Raw genomic sequence first — 17,272 nt, 5'->3', positions numbered from 1 at the left:
CGCCACCGATGGTGGAAACAGAAGTGTGAGCGCTAACTAAACTAGCATCAGCAGCCAAGTACTGCCCGTGTGTTCTGGACACTTCCACCCCGTCGGAGCGCTCCGACGTGCACAAAAGCACACTGGTCAGTTAGGTGTTAAATCCAGCGATGTGTAGTGTTCTAACAATACACTAGTTATTGTAACAACTATGAACAATAATTAACAACTAATGAGCCTTCCAGCATCAAGCCCTCCTTGTATCTGGACCTCCATCTTGACAATCCAACAGCCTTGCTATCCGACATAGAAGAAGGTTTTACATTTAGTGTCGGACTATCGAGTCACGACTGTAAATCAAATAGCTGCAACGTAAAAGTGGATTCAGTTGAGGTTGTTTCTCATCTTCTCAAAGTGCAAATTGCTCCCTGAACATAATGGCCGTTTTCTGAACGGACAAAAGCAAATACTTTGTGCATGCTATCGGTTGGATGTCCTCGCTCTGGTCAGACGACATGTGTAGCTGCTGTTTGTTCTGCTGCTTGTTTTTCTTCATCAGTAACTTCCTCCACAGAGTTTATACAGTACAGTAGGAGCTGTTCCTTCGTAGCTAAACCAACGTGTCGAGAACAAACCGATGTGTTGGAACAAGTGAAGCCTGAGCGCGCCTACTGCCAGCGTCATTCAGAGCAACAATCACGCCCTCTAGCCATGTTTAATTGCTTCTAAAACAGCGGTCACATTTTAACTCCTTCTGCTGATGCGACGATCAGAAATGTGGAATTTAATCGGCGAGAATGTCAGTTTGCTCGTTAAACATCCTCTTCAAACAATGACTTTCTTCTTATCCTGCACCTTATTTTCTTTCCACACATCTCTGAATGAATTCAGGAGTGATGTTAGCTCAACAGGCCTGAATGGAGCTTTGCCAAAGGAAAGATTAAACATTGCATAACTTGCGATTACACTTAAAGAGATTTATTGTTCCACATCCCTGAGTTGATAAGTGTTACGTCCAGTCGTGATGGCACATGTAGATCATTTGTTTAGAAGGATTTGTGGCAGGAGGAGAAGAAGTGAACAAACTTCTCTTTCTGCTGACATGGAACCAAACGCTTAGAGGAGAAGTCCTTGATTGTAGTTGTGGGAGATCAGTTGTTTATGGATTTAACGATGTGGATTTCAGAGTGAAGACGGGATGAATCTGTAAATACGAGCCATTTTGACAGCATCTTTAACCCTTTACAACCCGACGGCTCCGGGAGCAGCTCGTCTCTGTTTATTAAAACACGACCTGAACAGGTAGCCGAGCTTCGTGCAGTGATTTGAACCATTTTGGGAACTGCAGATTATTATTGTGACTAAGGAAAAAGACAAGACAACATGTGTAGCTGCTACTTTCACTGTAAAAATTAACAACTTTTCACTGTAATTTTTCAAACAATTTACCGTTATTTTACAGAATTACTAAATTAAACATAAATCAATCAAAATAAACTAATAATTTACATGTTAACTGTAAAAAAAGGTCAAAACTGTTAATATTGTCAATATCAAAAATCTGTATTATTTATGGATGTGATTTGTTCTTTTACTTGTTTTACTTTTAAATAAACTATTTGACTGTATTTAAATTTGCTAAAAATCTAATTATTTTACAGATATTTACCATTATTTGACAAAAATACATATATTGCGGACTGAAACATTTTTAAAACTGTTTTACAGATTTAAATTAAATCAAATTACTTCTAAAAATCGGGTAAAATCACAGAAAAACGTTTCACATGGTTACTATAATAAATACTAAACTGTAAATAATGATTTGATGAATAATAATTTGCTTTTTCACAACATGTGACCATAAAATTACACTTTTGCTGGATTTAATCTCATTATACTTTATGAATATTTGCTGTTATTTTCACCATTTTTTTTTTAAACAGTCTTTGAATTTACCAGCATTCCATAATTTTTGGCATCTTTCTGGCCCCCTGCTGACACATTTTAACCAGTTTTTCATCTCTTTTTGTTTACAGAATAACAATAGTACGATTAAATGGATGCAGCATTGTTGTTCTTCATTTCTTTTGCATGTAATCTGCAGCTGAGACTCTTTCAAACACGTTCAGCAGCATCAGCGTGTCCTGACTCATTCATGTTGGCCTGTTTTCCCCTCTGTAATCTAGTATTTTGATTAGGCAGAAGTGCAAATTATAACTCTTGCTTGAGTTTGTCACTCTGGGAGACTTAGACTTGCTGTCTTTAAAAATTCTTCCCGGTGTCTCTTCAGGTTCAAGGTTGTCTATTTGGGCCCACCGATCCTTTTGGGGTATTTTTTTAAAGCATAAATTTAAAAATAAAACTTAGGGGGTTAAGGTGGTGACAGTGAACCATGATTGTGGGTCATTGTGTTGTTTTTTCACTGAATCCTGTGATCACACAGCAAGCACGAGCTTTGACCCTCTTTTGCATCCAAACCTCACAGCAGCAAACATTTCCATTTAGGGGTTAACTTCAGCTAACTGTCATGGCGTGAGAAAACGCGAGAGCCGTCCGGGCGAAAGCTGTCATTAAAATAGTTCAGCTGGATTGTATTGCGTTTTGTGTCAGCAGCGTACTTACACGGCTGTGCGACACAGATCCACTCTGAGCCTTTTGTGTGCGATACAAACATTGTTAAATGGCGTGTTTGCACTGCTCACATGTCAAGAGAGTTATAAGCAACCGCACAGGTACTGTATACAAGCAGGGTGAGATGTAACAGGGTGTTGGAAGAAGAAGGAGCCTTCAGTCATCACTTTTACAGCACAGCGCAGTGAAATTCTTTGCTTTTACATAACCGGGCTTTGTGGGGAGGTTGGGGTCAGAACGCAGAGTGGTGCAGCACTGAGGGTCTTGCAGCTTGGTAGTGCTGGGCCTTGAACTCCCGACCTTCTGATCAGACTTCTAGCTGCTGATTGAACAAATTTAGAAACATCCATCCATTATCTATACACAGCTTAATCCTCACTGGGACTGTGGGGGGAAGCCGGAGAACCCGGAGAGAACCCACGCTGCACAGGGAGAACATGGAGACTCCATGCAGAAAGATCCTGGGTGTCCTCACCGGGATGCGAACCGGCGACCTTCTAGCTGCAATTTAGAAACTCAGAAAAGCAAAACTGGGAGCTTTAACGTCTTATATTTAGAACATGATGCACCGGTAGTGAAACTGTTTCTCATTTTTGATGACTAATTAGCAGATGAAGTAATTTCTGAGTTAAAAATTTCAACATTTACTTGTTTTCGCTTCTTAAATTTGAGAATTTGTGACTTTTAGCAGTTTTACATCACTTTGAATTGAATAACTTAAAAATATATGAGAGTTTTTCACTCATTTTTGATATTTTGTGAGTAAAACTATGACTTCAGCTAATGATCATTTCACCATTATTTTCTTAAACAATCAATTTGAGCAATAAGCTGTGAATGTAAAATTGTTTCAGTCCAGTTTTCCAAAGCCTAAGAAGCATAATCAGATATTTAGTACCACCAGTCCAAAACCCAAAGATGTTTCGTTTACTAACATAAATTTGGAGATTTTTCTCTAACAAAAGGACTTTAAATGATTAAGCTGCTAAATATGTTCCAGTCCATCTACTAATCACTCAATGAACCAACTGTTGCAGCCGATGATTCATTCATTAAAAAATACAGAATAACGTGAAGTGGAAGTAAATCCTCTGGGATTCAGTAGAAAGCAGCAGCAGAAGTCCAGTCGCTTTCTACTGAAGCTCCTCGGATTACCGTCACCCAGATGACTAAGGATCTGCACAGGCATAATGGAAATAAACAAAAGAGAGAGAAAAAAAGCACTTGAAATGGTAATAAAAACAGATTTGAGACAGTTTCAGTGATGATATGAAGTTTCACAGACACACAGACATGAACATATTTGGAGCGCTCGCCATTTGACTTTTGTTTGCACAGTTTTGTTTACTCTGCACGCGCTCGCAGAGCCACTGGCTGCTATATAAAGACGCTTCATTAATCTCTCTTATATAACTCGCACCGCACATTCCTCAGAGCGCTGCTACCTACCACTGTCACCTTGTGGCAGATAAATGAGGCTTCTCCATTCCACGGCTTTATCTTTTCTCACAGTCCTCGGTGACTTGCAGAGCGTATTTCCACACATTCGGGCTCACCTCAGTGTTCTGGGTTAAGAGTAATTAAAATTTGCATACTGATTTCATGCTCACTGTTCCAGTTTTTTTTTTCTGTTTTCTGCAATTAAATGAAAGCAGAATGGAAGTTGAGTCTTCCCACCAGGTTGTGGTGAAGTTAATCCTCTGGACCTGGAGAAGTTTCTGGGTGTTTTCCTCTCACTTGTTTTACTCGCTGTGGGCTTATTTTTCACTGTAATATAAAGTCCAGCACCTCTATGGACACAGCATGACCATGGCTGGAAGTAGAGAGAACTTAAAAATGTCTTCTGTGGAGAATGATGCAGTTGTAGTTAAAGTTAAATATCCCAGATTATTTATTTTATTTAAAAAAATGAAAGAATCCTTCACTTGACATACTGAAAAACAGTTACTCTACATACGTTGATATTTTACTACTAACATTTTAAATTAGTTTTCATACCTGCTCTGTGTAAACACACCCTGCAGTTTCACTCAGATCAGATGAAAATACCTTGAATTTTTGTCACATGACTGTTAGTCGCAGCTCAGTTACTAATGGCTTCTCACATTCACTGAGGATTGCACTTTCTTTTTTTTTTCTGTTTTTTTTTTTTCTTTACAGAATATAGTTAGTGGAAATGGTTTATTTTTTGGACATTTTTAAATTGGCAAGTGTGAAATAAAGGGATTTTGATTAAATATCACAATTTTAAGCTTAGATTTGTTTCTGTTTAAATTTTTTTTTGGAATTTTTGCCTTTATTTGATAGGAAAGTCGAGAGAGAGACACTAAAGTGGGGGAGAACAATGGGGGAAGGACCATGAGCGGGACTCAAACCCATGACCCCTGCGTCAGGGACAATAGCTCCTGAACACGGGATGCCAGCTCAACCAGCTGAGCTAACGCGGCGCCCCAAGTTTAGATTTGGTTTGAAGATTAGCCTTTTTGCTTTTATTCGATAGGAAAGTCAAGAGAGAGAGACAGGAAAGTGGGGAGAAGACTGGTTGAAGGACCATGAGCAGGACTCAAACCCATGATCTCTGTGTCAGCTCCACCAGTTGAGCTAACGCTGTATCCCAAGCTTAGATTTGTTGGGGTTTTTTTAGCTTTTTTTTTTTTTTTGCTGTTGTTCGATCAGAAAGTCGAGCAAGAGACAGGAAAGTGGGGAGAAGACTGGTTGAAGGACCATGAGCAGGACTCGAACCCATGACCTCTGCGTCGGCTCCACCAGTTGAGCTAACGCTAACCCAAGCTTAGATTTAAGTTTCCCAACAAAACTGCATGTTGCAGAGAAATCACTGAAAAAGTGAAATATCTGCCGATTCTTCTTGTTTTCACAGTTCCTGGTTTGGATAAATAAAGCCATTTTGCCCTTTTTTTTTTTTTTTAGACAACATGCATTTCAGATGGGTTCAATGACCCCGAAAATGTCACACAGTTTAGATTCACCACCAACAAACATCTTCCTCGAGGGCCTGCGTATAATCTAATCTGTGGAAATGTTCCCTCCAGTTCTTTCCATTGTGTATTTGGCATCACAAGTCCTGCAGGGGAGGCTAGCAGCTATGTGCCTCCTCCTCGGACTGGCACCGCAGCTCTCTGACCGGAGAACAATCTGGAGGAAAAGATGGGTTGGGCCGCTGGTGGAGCCTCACCCTTCCATGTAAGGCAAGACAGCCGAGGCTTCCCACGCACTTAGTCACTCAGACGCAGACTGTCTGGATCGCAGCTGGCTGATCATCACTGGGGAAAGCGTCCCGGACAACTTTGCCTGCTCAGGTAGATATCAGCGATTGTTTTACGAGATAAAGCAAAGGGTGCTTTTAGTGAGTGTGAAGTTCTTGCCGGTGCTTGCAGTTGTAGTTTTGCTTATGTTTGTAAATGTGTGATTCATTTGTCTTCCTCCTCGTCAGCTTGTCACATGTAGAGTCCTTTCTTGTGTTCTCAGTTTACATTTAATTAAATCTGCAGGTTCCTCTTCTTCATATTTCATTTAGCGCAGATCACCTGATTTCTTGACACTGAGTTTGTCTTTGAAACTTTCTCGTGCCACCCCCTGTGTGTCAGTTGCTCCTTGTTCAACGGAAAAGTGGTTCAGCCGCTGTTGCACGGGTGACACATTCAGCTGGCATTAATCACGCAGGAAGGTTTGGCGTGGCAAGACTTGCTGTTATCAACAAGTTACCACGTTGTTTTAAGTGTTTTACGGCCTCCGTATCGTGTGCTGTCGCGTTGCTGGGCGATAAAACTTGTCTGTTTTGACTGCAGTCAGAGATGGATGGATTTCACGCTCGGCTGTGAGCTCTGGTGGTGCAGATGTGTTGCCTCTGCCTCATCAGCTTTCTCCTCTTAGCGTCTTAGAGTGATCTAATGCATAGGTTTAAAAGCTGCGTGTCGTGGATCATTCGTTTATTGTTGTTCTTTGGCGTCAGTCAGTCTGGACTCATCGGGGAATCATCTTTAAGTCGCGTTATAGTCTGCAGTCTGATCGCTGGGAGTGGACGGTCCTGTATTGATCGAGTGAAGTCATTGGACACTGAGGTGAAGCGCTGATGTCACCTCGAGTCCGACTGATGCATGGATCAACATTAGCTTACCGCAGATATATGGGTATTGGCACATATGTTGTCCGACAAGCACTGATGTGAAAGTTTCTTTTTACCAAACAGGAAAAGATGCTCGGGGTAGTTTAGAAATGGCGCCGACTCCGTTGTTTGCAGAACTTTCAGTGCTGTGTGCAGCACATGTAGCAGAGTACGGTGTGGAGTGAAGTGGCGTCCTCAAAGAAAAATGCAAACTAGTTGGTAAAATGTGCTGCTGCAAAGTTGACAAACAATAACCCCATTGTTCTCCCTTTGAATACAACTCTAACGAAGATAAGAGATGTTAAGTGTTTATGATCCGTCTCAGAAAATTCATTCAATCTTAGCAGATCTAAACTTGATTTCTGACATTTTTATGCTATAAACTCCAAAAATCTACCATCTGTCAGGTTCTAACGTCACATAGAAAACAGTGAGCATGAGTCAGGCTGAGCGGATTTCTTTCATCTACGAGACTCATCCAGTACAGATGATGCGATCTGTGGCGGTATCGAGTTTTTCCCTGATTACCTGAGTGTGTCGGTGCTAATGACATATCGTCTTCTCTGCTGCACTCTTCTTCGCTCGGCTCAGCTTCATCACTCTCTTCAGGTCTTCTGTACTCTGAACTAAACCATTATTCTTCTACACAATGCAGCTTTACATCACCGCACCTCGGAGCTGAAACTTTTAGTCGGTTGATCGATTAGTCAATCAACATAAAACATAACAGTCAAGCTCCAGCCTCTAAACTGTGATGATTTGCTGCTTTTCTTCTGTCCTTGTAAACTGAAGATCTCTTGGTGTTGGACGATTGAAAACAAACAGGATGTGCAACTTTAGGCTTTTGAAAGTTATTAATCATATGAAACAATGGATCAATTTATTAAAAAAGTGAAGAGCGGATTAGTTTCAGTCCTTCTCTGCTCTATTACTCTTGACTTTAGGGTGGTCCTCCCATCTTGCAGCCGCTAAACGGGAATCACAGTAAACATACTGTAGGGCTGCTCTGTCCTCCTCTTCTTGTGTTTGGTGCGATGAGAACAGAATCCCCCTCCAGGCTCACTGCTGCTGCTCAGCTTTAAAGCTGACCTATATTGAACAGGTGTCTCCAGCAGCAGATTATCTCCCACAGTGTTTATTGCAACACTTTGCCTGCACCTTTGCTTTTTAACTCCTTAGTTTCACAACAGTAATGTGGACATGTGTTTACTAGGTGTGAGCAATGGTGTGAGAAATAGAGATGTTCTGACCTCCGTGTGGTCATGACTGGATGCAAAAAAAAACACAAATAGATACTTTATGACTCATCAAATTTGGTTAATTGGTTTATTCAAATGCACTTATTTACAAAACTCATTAATTACTTTATTAAACATGAGGACAACAACGTCGGCTGTACTTTATAAATGACTGCAGTGAAAAAGCCACGCGACAGATTTGTTTTCTATTTGTTCTGCATGGTTTCGTAACTTTGTGGGAGCATTTATCTTTATCTGTCTCTCTGATGGAGCAACACATCAGTCAGCTGTACCGATGTTATCAGTGATTACATTAATTAACCTGGAGGCTGCCCGCATTATGAAATGAGTTGATATGTAAACAAGCACAGTTACGCAAGACGTAGATAGACTTAAAACCAAAAAAATTAAATCCTATTACCTCCCACACGGCCTCCTATCACATGTGAACTTGTTCTATAGATTGTTTTCCCCCGACTAAATCCTTATTGTGTCGTATCCGCTCTCAGATGTACGTCGGTTTGGATAAAAGCTAAATGAAATTGTTTTAGAATTGTAGATTTCACGTTAACTTTGCAGCCTTCATTGTTGTGTGTGTTTTAAAGAGAGGTTGAGGTCAGACACCTGGAAGCGCTGTAGAAATGGATATTAACTAGATTTCTGAGCGGCGTGGACGAGCCTGGAGGAGCAGCACTCTGGCATAGAGCACATAAATGGGTGAATGCCACATGGCCACGCTATAGTGAGGAAGCAGAAGCATCCAGGTGTTGTGGTGCTGTTCCCTGTTTGTTTTGAATGCTGTCAGTTTCCTCATTGCCCACATTTTCTGACTCCCTTGTTTTTCCAACATGTGCGTGTCGCGGCAGTTGCGTCAGGGCGACCAAACTTCGCCTCATATGCAAAACAGGGCAGGCCGGGACAGCAGAAGTATGCATTGATTAAATGTTTAACTTCGACTTGGAACGCGATCACAGGTACAGAACAGGACATTTTGCCTGCAGTGACACATAATAAGCACTTGATGTGGGAGTGGTTGTAAATCAGTCCTGTTTTCATTCACCATCCAGGCCGCTCCGGAGTACGACATAGTGTCCTGAAATCTGATGATGAGTGATTGTGTTGCCGTTCAGTGTTTTATTTCTAAACATCATTGTAGTCTGCCATTTTCATTATTTCTCAACACTCTGCTGTTGCTGCTTCCAAACACATAAAAAGCAGAACATTTCCCAGGCGAAGAGAAAATACCTGACGGGCTTTTGGAACAAGTTCTAACAGACTACACATTAATTAAGTCAAATATGTATTTTATGGATTATTTGAACGCTAAAACAAACCGATGATTGTTGAACTTACAGGTCTGATGTCTGCGTTTTGACATCCCGTGCATGATTGTCAGCTAAACGTGTGTAATCTAAATATGAGCTCATGCCAAAAACACAAAGGATAATAGCGTGTGGTGAGGTGCAGAACATTGTGTTTCGGTGTAATGTTAGCACCGCCCAGGGTGTGTCCGTCCCACGATCTTCCTCGCGTCTCAGCAGGGAAAGAAACCCTTGAGCTGTCGCCTCCTCGGCGCAGAGTGAAATATTGGCCTGTATGTCACCGCCTCAGAGCTGATGGTTTTCAGGCGTCGCAATTACGCTCAAAGAGCTGCCAGTCAAGTTGAACCATTTAGCCTTTGTTTGACTTGCAAAGCAGAGAACTGGTTGCTGACGTAAGCAGCCAAATGTGCTCCCCACGTTTTGCACCATGGGTTGTCCTGCTTTTCAAAGTCGTGTATCTCCGTATGACTTACAGTCGGCATGTTCACACACGCTCTGGAGCCATAATCCCCTTCGCATATTGGTTTATTTAGTGACCCATTAGGAAGAAAACAACTGCAAGCAGAACTGATCTACTTCTTTGTTTGGTGATCAGCGCTCATTAATCCTTGTTGGTTCTGACATTTTTCAGTCTATCATCCATGATTTTGTTTATTTTTGTGTTTGTTTGGAATCTTTTGATCAGTTTAAGATGTTTTGTCTGATTGGAAATTTGAATAACGGGGTTGGCACTGCTGGTCCAAGGTCGCCAGCTCACGTCCCGGTGAGGACACCCAGAATCTTTCTGCATGGAGTGTCCATGTTCTCCCCGTGCAGCGTGGGTTCTCTCCAGGTTCTCTAGCTTCTTCCCACAGTCCAGAAACATGTTGAGGTTAATTGGTGATTGTAAATTGTCCGTAGGTGTGAATGTGAGTGTGCTTGGTTGTCTGTCTCTAAGTGTAGCCCTGTGATAGACTGGTTACCTGTCCAGGTGAACCTGCCTTCACCCTGAGTCAGCTGGGATAGACTCCAGCCCCCCATGGCCCTAGTGAGGATTAAGCAGTGTATAGGTAATGGATGGATGGACATTTGAACAATGTGTATCTAGATAATTATATATCTACATTTCCTTCATAAATTTTTGCCATTTCCTTTACTGGAACTGATTTTTTTTAGACTCTTTTTTATGGCAGTTATAGATCCACAAGTGGGATATTTGCTGTCGTACATTGCACTTTTCTTCTTTTAATCTCATTGTTCAGTCTGAGAAACACTATTAATAGCAGCTCTAAACGTGCCTAAGGTACATCGTGTTCCGTCTTGACGTTCAAGCATCAGGCACCACATTTGGTAACTGTTTTATGCTCCTTTTTTTATTTCTCTAATTGATGTGACTTGATCACAGACGACAAACAGGCTACTGGTGCCTCACATGCCTCCAACTGGCTGCATTGTCATGATGCTACCAGGAAACTCGACTCAGTTAATGGATTTTCCCAGGAAAGGAGGAGGAGGAGTGGTTGGATAATCAAGTTGGTGCTCACAGCAGTCTCCAGCGTAAGGGTCAGTTGCAAAACGTTTTAATCCTTCTGACATACTTCCTACATTCTTACAGCGTTTGGTCATTTTCTCGATTTAAAGCGCTTCTGTTTGTGGCGTCACAAATAAACGCCTCTGAGGTTGTTGCTGTAGCAGCATCGCCTCTAAGATGACAGCAGACTGTGGTATGTGGCCGACGTGTCAGTGCAATTAAAGGTGTGTAAGGCGGCTTTGTTAAGCGTGGATTTAGTCCAGTGTGTGAGCAGCGTCACCGCGTAGTATGTTTCAGTGGTTTACTGACCACATGCAGGGTGAGGATTTATGATGTTCCTCTTGCGTGAGGACATCAAGGCATGGGGGGGGGGAGAAAAACACCTGTTTCTTCTCGATCTTCACATTTTATGCACAATGCAGGACTCGCACCTGCCCGTCAAACCTGTAAAAATAGTTCTGTGACAGAAAAATAAGAAGCTGCAAGTGGAAGATATTTTTACGAGTTTGTTTTTTTGAGCAAAGTTCCAGCGAAGTGTGACGTCAGCCGTGCATAAATGGTGTTGTGCTGCTATGTTCTGGAGGAGAAAACAAATTAATTATATCTTATCAACTTAACTATCTGGGTGCTGTTTCTGTATTTCATTCTTTATTAATAGTAGTTGTCTGAGGATTTCCAACTAAAAACACAACAAACAAAGAAGATAATTACAGTCCAAACCTCTACAGGACGTTTAGTTTTTATTTCTTTTTGCTTCTGGCTATTAAATTATGTCATTCGTGCAGCCTTCTAATTTATTCTGCTGCTGCCGACACCCAAACTAACTTTAATTAAGGCCGCTGATGATGATAACGCCCCCAAGAACCACGAAGTAAAAGCGGGTTTTCATAGACGTCCAACCCAAATAATGACTTTACTCTCTCTCACACACACACACACACACACACACACACACACACCCAACGCAACAAGGAGGCAAAGATTAGTTTAGTTGCTGATAAGACGAGGTTACATAACTGTAGCTGGGCTGTTATCCTCCACCTGAAGTGGATTTAATCTGTCAAAGGGATGAGCGGGTTTGTTTTCTTTGCACAATCGCAGAAAAAGCAACACGATTTATGTGCAGTCACACCACAGCATACTTGAATGGGTGTTCCCAGCAAGGATTATGTGCATTCAAAGGAATTTTTTTCTGGTTTGCTTTCGGGGGGAGATTGAAAGGGTCAGGTACAATTAAGGAATTTAACTGTCATTTCATATTATTATTGTTTTTTACATAACTTGTCAATTAAACTGCACATTTCCTAGCTGTGGGAGTGACTACTTTCCTTTACTGCTTATTATTAACTATCTATTAATAGAATTAGTTGTCTTTTTAAAAAAAATCTGAGTGTTTTGTTGTTTAAAATAGTCTTTAATAGCTACAGAAACTTGACTTAATGGCTGAAATCAACGCAGATTAAAGTACGCCCACAGTAACAGAGTCCAGTCCCTAGCAGGTGTTGGCGTGGAAAATACGGTGCGTCATTAAAAGATCAGCGATACAAGTGGAGGACAAATAAAGGAGCCGCGAAGACGTCAGGTGCTTTCTGGAATATGTCAAGTCATAAATTACTCCTCCTGCCTCGCTCACAGAGCAGAAGGGAAAAGAAATACCTGCAGGAAAAGATGTAATACCTGCTGAATAGAAAAGAAGATAAAATGCATATCTAAACAACAAAATAGAAAAATAGTAATGGTAGTGATCTTTATTTAAGATATTTTTAGAGCTACACAGGTCATAAAGTCAACAGGTTTCTAAAAGAAAGCAGATAAACAGTTTAGTATATGAATAAAACAACCCAAGGAAAAAGTAAGAAGATGAATAAAAAGTCAATTAAGACTTAAGTAAAATCTGTAAATGATCTTATCAATAAATAGCCACAACTGTTAACATTCAGATTTAGTCGCCTGATGATCGCAAAGTGCTTATCAGCGTGTAAAGTACGAAGAGGTCAGAGACAGAGCTATACCTGGGAGAGAGGTCATGAATGGCCTTCAAGGTCATCAGTAAAATCTTACAATCTATACTTTAACATACTGGGAGCCAACGTGATGAGGTTAAAACAGGAGTAATGTGGTCGCATGTGTTGGTTCTGAGTAAAATATTATACACAAGCTTGGGGCGACTGCGGCTCAGGTGGTAAAGCGGTTGTCCTCTGATCGTAAGGTTGGTGGTTCAATCCCAGTCGAAGTGTCCTTGGGCAAGACACTGAACCTGAAGTTGCTCCCAATGACAGGCAGCACCTTGCATGCCAGTTCTGTCACCATTGGTGTATGAATGTGAGTGTGAATGGTCAAATGAGAAACACATTGTAAAGCACTTTGAGTACCGCTAAGGTAGAAAATCACTATATAAGTGCAGTCCATTTACCATTTAGATTTAAGTAAAAAAGAAGGAACGTAGCTGGAACAGAAAACACATATCTACAGAATAGAAGAAATTGTAGATCCCTAGAATAGAATACACATCAGTAAAACAGTGTGCACAAGTCTAGATTTATGTAGAACAAGAGGCTAGGATATAGTAGACGTATGTACAGAACAGACAACCAGGGCCACATGTTGAGTCAAACCATCTGGATGTTTCCAGAACCGCCACTCTGTGTGTGGCGGTATCACTCTTGGTCCTAAAAATACTGAAGTTGTATAAATTTGCATGACAGGTATTATCCCATATTGTCTGTTTTCGTTGCCAAGGCGACTGCAGTGACTAAGCAGCCACATGTTTTTGGTATTTTTGGCCCCCGACTGGTTTAATTCTTCTCCAGCGAGCGGCGTTTGGTCATAATCACCAGACTTGGCAACGAGGACTCAGTGGAAACATCTTCCTCTGTGTGGGTTGCCAGGTTTTACGGTCTAACTGTGCGGCATCCACAGAGGAACTTGAGTAATGGGAAGTTTTACTGTTAAAAACTACCCTCTTCTCTCTCTCTCTCTCTGTGTCTGCTCCACCCTCTTCTCTTTCACTTCTGACTTTCGTTTTAAGCCCTGCTCCTTCATTGGTTGTTTTTCTTTTTTTTTCCTTTTTCTGAGAATCCCCTCTGCTTCATGTAAGTTCCTCTTATCCTCTCATCTTTCATTTCAGGAGCGGTGCAGGCGGCTCAGACTCGCCCTACAAGGTCAGGATCAGGCGGGATACAGCAGCAAGGTACGAACTCTTGAAGTGGTTTACTAAAAGAATTGATATGGTAAGGGGGCATTATCTAATATTTTGACTGAATGTAGGAGAGCAGCATCGCAGTTGTGCTGCCACAGAAACCAGAGGAGAAGGAGAAGACGCCTGAACTCATCACCCCCACAGACGAAAAAGTCGAAGTCATCAAGGTGCGTGAGCTGGTTTTGCTGTAATAATGTTTGTTTTTATAGTTGCGCGGACACTTGAGCTGTACTTACCTGTATTATCCAACTCACTCCCATCACTGTGTCACCCAGGTTTACCTCGAATCCCGTCCAGAGGCAGCAGAGAGCGTCAGGATGCTGACGGACGAAGTGTCACAGATTCAGGAGGTCAGTTTGTCTTAATGATGGACAATGAGTCCACGCTCTTTTTAGGATGACACTAAGAGTCGAACAAGGTGAAGGACACAGTTGTGTTGACATGATTTTAATGCCCGCTGTGTCTTGGCTCCTAGGTGAGGTACTGTCTGAAGACCCTCAGAGAGCAGATGGCAGCCAGGCAGAGCAGCAACAACAACAAGGTACACACCCTCCGCTGCTGGAAAGTTAAAGGCTTCAGCGTCTTTGTAAATCAAACAAAAGTTTAATTGACAGCAATTGTGACGCTCGTTTTATGTTTTAAATCATTCATTTAGCAAAAAATAGATTCTGTAATAAGAGGCTCTGCTTGAAAATTGAATATATTTAGTTTTTAACTGTTGTTCAGAGCAGAACGAGGAGGTGACCTTGGGTTTAGGAGGAACTAAGATCTGGGTTTTCTTTCCACATGGTTATTTAACTGCCTGAATCCAAAGCATATTCTGCTCCAGTCATATTTTAGCTCACTGTGGGCTCATTTTATACTGGAATGTATAATATCTTTGAAACAGCAGAACCACAGTGTCAGAGAACAATAGTCTTCTGTGCAGTTTAACAAAGTTATAATGCCATCAATCCTAAAAAAAGTCAAAGAAAGAAACGGGGGCTACATTTTACTACTTACAGTTTTAATTTGTTTACGCTCTTGTTTCCTGTCTGCTCTGTTTAGTCTGGTTCACCCGAAAAGTTCCTGAATTTTTGTTGTGTAACTGCTGGTCCCAGCTGAGTCACTCATGGCTTCACGGTGGTGCCATTTTTTTTTAGTCTTTTTACACAATTTGGTTACATAAGAACTGTTCCTTTTTTTTGGATAATTTCTAAATGAGACACGTAAAATTAAGTTGATTAAATAATATGATTTTGAGCTCAGATTTGTTTTCTGACAGACCAGCGTTCTGAAATGCTTTACCGTTTTAAAAAAGTAAAATAATCTTTATTAACTTCATCTCAACCTTTATTTAAACTAGTAGTTCTGGTTGAGGCCTCATTTAGTAAACAGCCGTGCAAACACACAATAAACTGAAGAATTATGCATACAGATAAAATGAGCCATAAAAATTAGTAAAATATTAAAACCATCAAGAATAAATACAGCACTTTAAATTTAAGACGAGGTAAATCAACTAAAACAACAACACATGGATCAATTCTGGTGAGTGCATGTTTGAATCAAGGAACGAAACTAGTTCAATGGAAAGAAAAACTCCTTAAATATATGTCAACAAAACGCCTTCAAGAATAATGAAGGTGTTGAGATGAGGTTTAAAACACTCAAAAGCCCAGACAGAAAAGGCTTAGTCACCTTACGTCTTAGTCGGGGAATCTGCTGATGGGCTACGAGGCCTGGTGAGCCTGTTTGGCCTGAGCAGCTGAAGTATGCATTATGTAATGGCTTAAAAACTAACTGAATTAACGGTACATGTGCTACAGTTTCTGGCAGTTTGATCTGTCCAAGTTGCTCAGTTTCCAGCTTTCTTGGCCTCTGTTGTACATTTTAGGAGTAAAAACAGAAATAAAACTCTGCTTTTTTTATTTCCTTTACAGTATCCAGTCAATGGCTTCAGAGTCAACGTGCGCAACAGCCAAACATCTGTCACCAACGGCAACGCTGTCCTCATCGATTCGGACTCTAGCGTAAGAGCATCAGCCTTCTCTTGTCTGTGTGACGGATTATCCATCAGTTCGATACGGGCAAACTGAAAGCATTTAAATTAATATTCAAACGACAGGCATGTCATTGGTAATGGTAAAAGACGTTGGGCCCTCCAGCTGTTTCCAACTTACAGCAGCAGCAGCAAGAAAAACATCGCCAGGCTCTCTGAAGCTCATCACACAGCTCACACAGCGCCAGGGCTCGCTTACATCCTGACTAATAGCAAGCACATGCACGATATTGTGTTTCCCACGCTTTATTCTAGCCTCAGCACATCACAACATCTCCCGTAACACAACACCAGTCATCTGTCAGGGAGGTGGAGCAGGGGGGGGAAGCCGTGTGGATATCCGACCCCGGCGACCTGTATGTGTGCTGTATAGGTAAGCAAGGGTCAGTTTACGCCGCCCTGCTTTCTAAGCGGTGTCGGATTATGCGGCGATGCACAGAGCGCTGTTTGTCCGAGAGAGGAGGAAAACTGCCCCCGACAGCCCCAGAGATAAAAGATTATCTGTGTACAGTTAAAGAGCTTCTTGTCTTGATGCTTTTGTTACCTCAGGCGAGACCGAGTAACCTTTTAAACACATCCGCTGAACGGCCTGCTTTCATCTGCATGTTAGCCTTGGCCTCCCTCGCCCTCAGGTTCAGGCAGATTAAGTCTAATTGAACTCGTCACTTTCTCGCAGGTGGAGGACGACCAGGAGGAGAGCGCCCGGCTCAGGAAGGCCACCGGCCGGTTTTACGCACAGCTGACGGAGATGGAGAAGCGGCATCAGGAGGAGAGAGAGAGACTGCAGGTCCGTCTCTGGGGGGTGGGGGATGAGTAACATGACACGATTTCCTGTCTGCAGCTATGACTCAGCCCTCTGCTGCTCTCCCGCTCCTTTAATCACTCTCATTATCTGTCAGTGGTATCTTTGGATTTCATCCCTTCCCCCTTGTGATCCTCCGTCTTTAATCTGCAGTGCATTTATCTGTCGGGGCACGTAGGGACGCTAACACAAACATGTTATCACTGACTGATGTGTCATGAGCTCTCTCTGCGGACTTCAGCCTCCTTATTGTATTAGTTGTACCAGCTAAATTAGATTGATGCCACAGGCCGACACGTGGCACCATTTACTTCATGTTCCTACTGTCTTGTGTCACAACAACAACAACAACTAGAGGCTCAGTAATGTTTTGTGTTAACATGAGAAATTAGTCTTTAGTCTTACCAATGAGACCTCAAACTCC

The 17,272-nt window shown here is 41.8% G+C and overlaps 1 protein-coding gene across 2 annotated transcripts in view; it reads left to right on the top strand.

Annotated features, from left to right (window-relative positions):
• tuft1b (tuftelin 1b) overlaps positions 1-17,272 on the top strand; it is a 26,211-nt gene that overhangs the window by 2,543 nt on the left and 6,396 nt on the right. Inside the window, exons 1-7 of one of the 2 annotated variants that reach the window (XM_008283852.1) lie at positions 5,906-5,930; positions 13,934-13,996; positions 14,074-14,172; positions 14,281-14,355; positions 14,481-14,546; positions 15,928-16,017; positions 16,723-16,833. In XM_008283852.1, the coding sequence (XP_008282074.1) occupies positions 14,323-14,355; positions 14,481-14,546; positions 15,928-16,017; positions 16,723-16,833 (300 nt within the window). In that variant the 5' untranslated portion in view covers positions 5,906-5,930; positions 13,934-13,996; positions 14,074-14,172; positions 14,281-14,322. Of the gene's footprint in view, positions 1-5,905; positions 5,931-13,933; positions 13,997-14,073; positions 14,173-14,280; positions 14,356-14,480; positions 14,547-15,927; positions 16,018-16,722; positions 16,834-17,272 lie in introns of those variants that run through there. The other variant, XM_008283851.1, reaches the window with a different exon arrangement.

This window comes from Stegastes partitus, unplaced genomic scaffold (assembly GCF_000690725.1).
Source record: "Stegastes partitus isolate 25-593 unplaced genomic scaffold, Stegastes_partitus-1.0.2 Scaffold329, whole genome shotgun sequence".
Classification (NCBI taxonomy): Eukaryota; Metazoa; Chordata; class Actinopteri; family Pomacentridae; genus Stegastes; species Stegastes partitus.
Note: the sequence above shows the minus strand (reverse complement) of the source record. Positions and strands in the feature narration are given on the sequence as shown.